At 35.0% G+C, this 9,179-nt stretch overlaps 1 protein-coding gene across 1 annotated transcript; it reads right to left on the reverse strand.

Moving 5' to 3' along the window:
- Window positions 1-4,935: 4,935 nt before the first annotated feature.
- LOC145630760 (multiple organellar RNA editing factor 3, mitochondrial-like) lies at window positions 4,936-7,055 on the reverse strand. The gene is made up of 4 exons (XM_081682931.1): window positions 6,598-7,055; window positions 6,412-6,509; window positions 5,444-5,509; window positions 4,936-5,333 (listed from the first exon to the last, which is right to left on the reverse strand). Exons 1-4 carry the CDS (start codon window positions 6,972-6,974, stop codon window positions 5,110-5,112), a joined length of 765 nt encoding a protein of 254 aa, XP_081539057.1. The 5' UTR covers window positions 6,975-7,055; the 3' UTR covers window positions 4,936-5,109.
- Between the last annotated feature and the right edge of the window lie 2,124 nt (window positions 7,056-9,179).

A 9,179-nucleotide genomic window follows, 5' to 3' on the forward strand; every position in this document is an offset into this window, starting at 1 on the left:
TTTATTTTATTTTTTTAAGTAGTATATAGAATAGAGTCGAATTACATGTTGTAGTTAATCCAAGAAGCCCAAAAGGGAAGGCCCAAAGGAACAAGGTGGATGAGATCCATGATGATTCAAGTGGTAGCATTTACTTTATTAGTTTTTTTAGGATTAGGGCCATGCTATGTCTTGTTTATGCATTCAGTATTTTATGCATGCTAATTTTATTGATGTTGATGATGACGCGCTAGAGTTCACTAAATTAATCATAACATAATAAATTTGATCTCGGTAATATTGAGAATGCTTTTCCAATTAGATACCCAACAAGTCTTCGATCGTGAGTGATGGGTCGACCTCAACATAGTGTCACTTGTTATCTTGGGTGAGTTAGGGTAGATCAAGTTCTACAAATTTAATTGGTTGTGCCCAACAAGGTTATCTAAAGAGTTTAGAACCTTGAAGCAAAGACTAATAATTAAACATGTGATAGTTAATTATTCAACCAAGAGTTGTAGGAATCGCAATCAGTAAAGAGTTTACTCATCTTGAAAATGTAATGCTTGATGGTAGGGCCTCAGTCTAAAATCAACTATTACACGAATAAAGGGTCTTGGAATCATATAATTCAATCGATCAATATTGAATAAAATGTTTTAAAGTTACCTATTTAATACACTTAAGGTGCTTTAAATTTTATTAAACATAATCAAATTTTGCGTTTACTTTTAAGTAACATGTCGTTCTAATTTTATTATTATATATAATCTCCTCAATTGAAAATAAAGTTGAGAAACGTTCTCAAAAAGGTTAAAAGATAATCCATAAACATGTACCCCAATTTTGCTAAGATGGTTCTAAAAGACAAGTTTTAGAAACTCATGTCAAATGTCTAAAGTTAATTTTATTCAAATTGTTTGAGTAAATTACCAACACATCATCATTATGAAAAGTGTGTTAAGGGATATAATGAGATGAGAGGTACAAATCTTCCATAAGACAAGTATAGAAGTCCAATAAAATCTCTTATCTTCAATATGATTGAATATAAGAAAGTGATTGGAAATTTCAATGATCTAAAGTTGATCAAGTGACATAATTCTTCATCAATTTCATGTGGAGCTAATTAGTTGATTGAACTCTTATATGAATAATGATAGAATAAACTTAGCAAAATCATGAAAAGTGCTTAAAGAAGTTAAGCAAAGTATCATTTTGAACCTAAGAGAAATGTTCTAAGTGGCTAAAATGGGAAAGGTTTAAGAATATATGAGGATTGCATTAAAAAGTTATAGGCCAAGAAATGTAAACGAGTTGCTACTTCTCAAACATAGAACTACTTATATGCTAAAAAGTTGTTATGAACAACAAATGTTTCAAATTAAATGGACCAATTCCAATTGATTAGAAACTACCTCATACAGTTGGAAGGTAAAAGAATAAAAATGTTCCAATTTAAGAAATATATTATAGAAATTGATTTAGCATATTACTACTTCTTGGATATATAATGGATCAAATTATGGAGATAATTAAGTTCGTTCTTTTTTGTCGTCGTATTATCATAGTTAGAGGTAATTACGATCTTTGAGCTAGTAAAATAGCCTAAAGCCCAATTGAACGAATCCTATAAGGTCACACAAAGGGCCTAGATTGAGCATTAGAGGAAGAGGCCCATGATGAGTCTTCTCCCTCTAGGTGGCCGGCCATATGGAAGAGTTTGGGTGGATTGGGCTTGCTTCCTAGTCTAGTTATAATATGATTATAAATAGACTAGGTGCCTAGGGTTGAACATAACACTCAGTGATCATAGATCAAACCCTAATTAGCAAACACAAGCCAACTCCTCACAAACTCTCTCTCACTCTCGTCCGTCCTCTTTGGTGTGCTCCGGTGGTGTGTGCACAGTGGTGGTGGTTCGTGGTAGTTGTCCGCAAAGGTGGTGATCGTGGTTTTCCTCCTTCACTCGACCAATCCAGTATTAGTGGACGGCTCATTCGAATCCCGTGGACTAAGTAGAGGAGCAACACTTGGGGCTCTATTATCTCCCTAATCGTTAGTCAATCGCTTGTGGAAATCACGCGTCAAAGGTATGTATTATGTAATTCTTTATGTGTTATGCTTGTAGATCCTGTATAGGTGCAAACGAGTATGATTCGTGATATTCCGCATTATAGTACCTATAAACTCCTACATGTAGACCATACGAAGTAAAATATAGGCAGCAAGGGGGCACATGCAGTGCAAGGCCAGCCACATGGATCGGCTCAAGCTAGCTACTTGTGTTTAAGCTTCGTAGCAGTGAACGACCAACCATATAGATCATGTTAAGCTTCGTAGTAGTACTACATGTTTAGAATATTTCTTGGCCTTAGAGGTCATTTAGCTCAATTTTCTTAGTAATTGTGCCAATTGATATGTGATTTCGAAAATAAAACACAACTACTTCCGAAACTATACATAGTCTAGTACGAAGAATGGTGGGTTCGTATATATATACAGAAATACAAAACACCATGTCACCGGTGGCGTATCCAGGAATTCCAAACCGTGGGTTCGAAATCTTAAAAAAAAAAAAATGATGATCATATATTAATTAAATATTCGATACATAAGTTCAAATTTTGCGACTCAATATCCGCATCATCAATAGGAGACACAATATCTTCTTCTATTGGAGGATTCCTTATTGAACTAGGTGAAGAACAAGGAGAGGACTTTTGCGACTTCCTGGCATGTTTCCAAAGACTCTAAACTCATGGTAAGTTGGTAACAAAAGCTCTACAATCTACAATAATACACAAAATTAACAATTAATTATCTAAACAATCTACTAATTGTTATTTTCAATTTTTAAAGTCTATACTAGTTACAACGTTACTACTTGACTACTTCTATAAATCTATAATTCTATTGCAAAAAATTATACTTCCTCCGTTAATGGTTATTTGCAACAAAGGAATATTATTTGTGAATTCAATTTGTCAACAATTCAAGTATTCAACAATATATCAAAACCAATTAAATAAATCAGTAATTAATCTAATTATCACTAAATAAGAAATATTTATATTCTGTTTTTTAAATGTTAGTCCGAAATCTGGGCAGTAGGAATCGAACCACGGACCTTTTGAGGAATTCACTGCTCTAACTTTCAGCTCCCAACCAATGCGCCAAACTTACACAAATAGACTACTTGCCTCAAATATTGTTTTAACCTTATTTTTCTAATTTTTTTTTTTTTAAATTAAAACTTATAATTTTTTTCCTAAAAATCTGTGGGTTCAATGAACCCCCTTGAACCCCCATAGATCCGCCCCTTCATGTCACCATCCAAGTATTTTCATATAACAAACCATCTAAGCTGCCATTGCATACCTAAGTCTTTGGATTGGTTTTGCAAAATTAACTTGGCATGATGATGTGAACAAGTACAATACTCCCTCCGTCCCTAAATAAAAAGTCTTTTCTCTTTATTATGTGAATAATAAATGCTAGCGAGAGGCTTTGTATTAAGGGACGGAGAGAGTATTTAACTACTGTCTAACACATTAAAATGGAAGGAAAAATTAACAAATATAATCCCAACTACTGCCTTCCATCTCATTTTAATCCCAACTATAGTTTAACTTAAAATAATCCCAACTATTGGGTGACCCTTCTCAAAATACTCCCCTTTACCTATTACCTCTTCTACCTGTTATTATTAATTTTTTTCATTTTCATTTTTATTTTTATTTTATTTCTTTCACCTTTCTCCTACCAGACCTTCATGGTTAATCTTTCCCTTTCTCCATCTTCCCCATTCCACACCATCTCCATAACACCTTTTCCTCTTTTTATTTTTTTTAAGATTACATTTCAAATTAAACAAACAATTACAAACGTTATCACTCTCATAATTTAATTGTTGGGTTCCCTTTGAATTATTACAAGCTTTAATTGGATAATTGTTGGATAAATTAATTTTTGGCTACAATGGTGGTTTCGATTGCTGGGTTTTAGCTAATTGGTGGTTTCGGTGGCTGGGGTTGGCCACAATGACAGTTTCGGTGGCTGGGGTTGGCTACAATGGTGGTTTCGGTGGCTGGGTTTGGCTACAAGCCTAGAATGGTGGTTTCCGTGGCTGGGTTTGGCTCGAATGGTGGTTTTGGTAGCTGGGTTTTGCTCGAATGGTGGTTTTGGTGACTGGGTTTGGCTAGAATGGTGGTTTTGGTGGTTGTGGGTGCCTAAGAAAGTGATTTCAATGGCAGAACTGAAGTTTTTGACTTGTTCTAGAGAGGGTGTCAATGTGGGCAGTGATTAAAGAAATAAAAAATGGGGTTTTTGTTTAATTTTTATTATTATTAAAAAGCACTAATCAATACTAGCTTCACATCACTCTTTTTACTTGAACAATAGGTTAACAAATAAGTTAAACTATAGTTGGGATTAAAATGAGAAGGAAGGCAATAGTTGGGATTATATTTGTTAATTTTTTTTTTTTAAATATATTAATTATACATTGTAGTGCTAGTACTATTCTAAACCATGTTTTATTTAATTTATTGGCTTAAAAAAAAAAAAATCAAATTCCCTTACTTAACAAAGGGTGATAAGTGATAATTAAATACTTCCTCCGTTTCTATTTAGTTGACGCGTTTAATTTAGGCACATATATTAAGGAGAGGAGAGAGAGTGAGAGAGAATGAAAAGTAAGTGGGGTACTTTGTAAATGTAAGGTAAAAAATTTACCCCAAAAGGAAACGTGTCAACTAAAAAAAACTTCCTAAAAAGGAATACGTGTCAACTAAAAAGAAACGGAGGTAGTATTACTTTTTGCATGTGCAAAGGTAAAAAACAAACTTACACAATTTTTTATTTGTGACTGGCAGTGTGGCCAGCCATTAGGGGTTACTTAATTAGTGCTTTAAGGGTTATTCGATCAGTATTATAAGGGTTACTTGGTCAGTGTTTGAATAACATAGAAAATTTATAATTAAAAATCCTAGTTCAAACTTATGTATTAAAATGGGCTAAACGAAAAACATACCACTTGAAAAGATCAAATAGTCCCTATGGTGATTTAATATACTTTCTAATAATTCAGGCCAGTATTTTCTGATTTTTCTCCATGAAGCCATTACTTTAACTTGTATCCGGGACATTTGTCGATATTGGCTGCTGCATTGTCTGCGTGTTGTCTGGTGTCCAACTTTGTTGTTGTGTCTGTATTGGTGCTCTACCCACATTCTGCACTTTTTCACGGCGCCTATCATACCTTGGACGAGACCTAAGTCTACTATTCTGCTGCCTCTCACTATAATCATATTGTGGCCTTCGGATAACCTTCCCATCAATAAAAAGATCCCCTACAGATCAAAGACAAACACTCTTCAGCTATAAACAGCTATAATGAAATAAAAAAAAAATTGCAACAGAAGAATGTTTTGTGAGATCATCTCTTGCATTTATTACCCACCTCCATAATCTTTATTTGGCACGTCAAGATAAGAATCAGGCAAGACCCAAAGGACACCAGGTAGGGCTGTCACAAAAAGAACAAACCAAATGTTGATTACTTGACCCAATTAACACACTAACTATAACATCTAGTGAAAATAATTGCAGTGGGTATGACAGATGAGAGCAATCAAACTCCGATCAAGATACCGCTGGCAAACTACTTGTTAGGAGTGTAGAGCTCATAGATAAAACATAAAAGCAATTTAGCTTACTCGCGACCCAATCCGAGCAAGAAAGAATTTTACAAAACAAAAACACAATTAGGAAATTTCCTCTGATTTGTCATAGAAAGACACCAAAGACAACATTGAAACCACCGAGGCTCTTTCATAAGCATATCCTGGAACTGGCAGCTCATATCTTGATCTCTTTCGTTACTAAGACTGAAGAAACAAAACTACTACCAAACTTCTGAACAAAATCATATCATTCATTTTCAAATTGCTGTTGTTAAATGCTGTTTATGCAAAGAGGTTTCAAAATCTCACAGCCTAACAGCCATCTGGTATAACGTAACGAATTACAGGATACAGAATAAAAAAGCTTGTTATCCGATTAAGAAATCATATCATAGAAATCATGAAATATATTATACATGCTACGGGAATTCTACCCCGTGAATTTGCAATCATATAAAACTAAAATTTGTACAATTATCTAATTATAAACTGTAATTTAAGACATTGCCTTTCAAAACTAAGCAGATCTAATCATCAGAGATTAACATAATACAAAGCTGAAAGCTTGCTATACAATTGAGAGATTATATCATAGAAAATTAGAAATCATGAAATGTACTTTACAATTGTCTAATCATAAACATATCTATTATGAGACATTGCCTTGCAAAATTAGACATATTGAATCAACACATGAAATTTATATAGCTTAAACCCTAAACCCCCAAAACCCGAATTCGATTACCTTTAATTTTGTAAGATAGCTCTTCAGAAATCAAAGCACCAAACCCAGTATACGTCGTAGTCGAAACAGAGTAAATCTTTTTCCTCGCCTCCTCCTCACTGCCCCAAACCAAAAGAACAAAAACACCCATTAAACAAAACCATCAAAAACAGCAATTAAACCAAAAACCCAGAAAAATTAACCAACCTGCCAACAATTTGAGCTAGGGTTTTAACATAAGAGTCAATCATTTCATCATTAGAAGGTTTAGGATCAGTAGGAAACTCCATTACAATCAACCAATGTTCATAATCGCAACCGTCCAATAAGATGGTTTCTTTAGGGGGACGATTGGTCCAATTTGGAGACGGGTCATTGAGTGGTGAGTAACCCGACCCGGTTGATTTGGGTCGAATTTGAATCGGAGCTGAATTGGGAGAAAGTAAGGGTTGAAAATGGGTTTGAAGGAAGGTGAGGGAGGATCGAGTTTTGGGAGATAGAATTGAAGAAGGTGATGAAGAGTAGCGCAAATATGTTCGAGTAAGGAGAGTTGTAAGGGTTCGACGAGCAGTTGAATACGCCATTTTTAAGCAGGTTTCTGTGTAGTTTGCTTGCTTGCTCTGAGATTTTCTGGACTTCTGTTACTTTGTTTCTTGAGGAGATGATGGGGGCAATGGGAATGTCTCGGCATCTAGGAACTAGATACAAGTATGGCTCTAGCAGGGGCAGCGCTGTCATTTCGCAATTAGTAAGGGTAAATACGTAAATGACCTGTTTGCACAGGTATCACATGAGGTAAATTCCGTTTTGCCGTTTTCCAACTTTCCAACCTCCCTTTCTCTCTCATCAACTTACTTCTTCATCTTCCAAGAAAGAATTTAAAATACATAACTTCTCTCTCTCTGTAGACTCCTCCTTCTCTTTCTCTCACTCAATTTCGCATTGTTCTCACTTCGTTTCTGGGTTTTCGGTCGGTAGTAAGTGCTCGTTGTTTGGTGGTTGTTGTTCTGGCATCGGCATCGTTCTCTCGGTAACACATCGGTTCTCTCAGGTCAGGAATTTGGGGAACCCTAGAATTTTAAAACTGTGTACTTTGTGTTTTTTTTTTTTTTTGCTGAGAAATAATTAAATTTGAATGCATTGTACTGAATTTATTGCTAATTTGGGTTATTCTGTTGTAAGTGTTGTCTTTGTTTGAAGTTACTTCTGGGAATACAAGGAAAATTAAGCGTAATTATGTCTAATTTTCCCATCATTCGAATTTATGTTTTGTACAATTATGAAACAAAGCTTCTTTTATGATGTGCGGAACCCCTGAAATTTGTGTTATTACTATTCAGCGTTGATGTATTTCGGCTGTGTGTCTTAATATTGTAATTCAGACTAGGTTTCATGTTGAAGTAAATAATTGATGTGGGGAAAACCATAAAATTTATTTAAATTGGGTTTTTTGCGCTTCATTTTTTAGAAAGTTCAATAGATTTTTGGTTCAAACCCAAATAATGTTGGTATTTGGAATGTTGACTACTTTTACACTTGTTATATTGTAAAATATTGGTAAAGTGATTATGTGCTAGTCAATCTTTGATGGATATAGGTGAAATTCAAATGATGTGAAATACAGTATAATTTTTTTTGTAAAATTCATATTGTTGGTTTAAAGTGGACTTATGTTGGCATTTGGTAGCATTACAAAACTTACAAACTAAGAAATTAAGTGGAAATAAACCTTTTGTTTTGATTGGTTTGAACATAAATTGTTTATATGCAGAGGGGCAAATGGGATGAAAAAGGGGTGGTGCTTCTCGTCCAGCGATTGGTAGTAGGGCGTAGTTGGGGGTGAGTAAGTGTGTGTTTTGTGTATTTGTGTTTACAATTAGAGGAATGAACCTGTATACCTACTTACTATGTTTTATGTTGTAGCTCACAATATTACACAGGATCTTCAGGAATAAGAAGGTGTAAATGTTGGTGATAAAAGCCAAAAAGCGGTTACTGCTGGTAAAAGAAAATTACCTACAGAGAAGAACATACCTGATAAAAGCAGTAAAAAGAGGAAAGGACAAGGGGTTGAACCTTCATATCAAGTGACCTACATGAATGAGTTGCTTGCGCAAGGCATTGGGGGGGCTGAACAATTAGAAGATTCAGATTGGGGTGCAAGTGAAGATGAATCAGATAAAGGAAGTGAAGAAGATGGAGGCGGTAGTGATCAGGATACTGAGGATGAAGAGTTGCAGCATTTGGACCGGAAAATCAATAGGGGCAAGGCTGAAGCAGCCAAGTTGAAGAAGAAAATGGCAAATGCAAGGGAAGCTAAATTGATAAATGTTGTCAGGGCACGGGTGTTAGATCCGCTATAGGCGGTAATATTTTGAAATAGAGTATGAAGCTATTTTTGCATTTCATTCATTTATGTTGTAGTTTAATAGGTTGTTGGTTTGTATGTTTGTATTTGTAGGCGGTTGATAATCGTCCGCTTGGAGTTATTGTAACGGAGAAGGAGAGGGTAGTAGATACCCAATCACATTTTTGTTCGAAGGTGTGTTTTGTCGATATTCAGTAATTGATTTGTGTTATGATAGTGGGAAATGAATGTGTGGTATGACAATTTGTGTTTACTGTTGTGTTGAACAACCTGCAAATATCATATGTCGCGTGGATGCATTTAGCAAGGTTATTGATGGACTAGATCAAACAAGGAAGAAGGCAGTTCAAGAAATGGGGTTTGGGTCACTTCTGAACCTGAAGGTGAATCGATTAGACAGGAAGTTCTGCTACTAGTTGCA

Source organism: Chenopodium album, chromosome 5, assembly GCF_948465745.1.
Source record: "Chenopodium album chromosome 5, dcCheAlbu1.1, whole genome shotgun sequence".
Taxonomy (NCBI): Eukaryota; Viridiplantae; Streptophyta; class Magnoliopsida; order Caryophyllales; family Amaranthaceae; genus Chenopodium; species Chenopodium album.

Excerpts from the sequence above, each read along its gene's own strand:
- LOC145630760 (XM_081682931.1), bottom strand. The coding sequence starts at position 6,974 with ATGGCGTATTCAACTGCTCGTCGAACCCTTACAACTCTCCTTACTCGA. Across the intron at positions 6,510-6,597 it reads CTAGCTCAAATTGTTGGCAG|TGAGGAGGAGGCGAGGAAAA; the intron begins GTTGGTTAATTT and ends GGTTTGGGGCAG. Across the intron at positions 5,510-6,411 it reads GCTATCTTACAAAATTAAAG|CCCTACCTGGTGTCCTTTGG; the intron begins GTAATCGAATTC and ends TTTTTGTGACAG.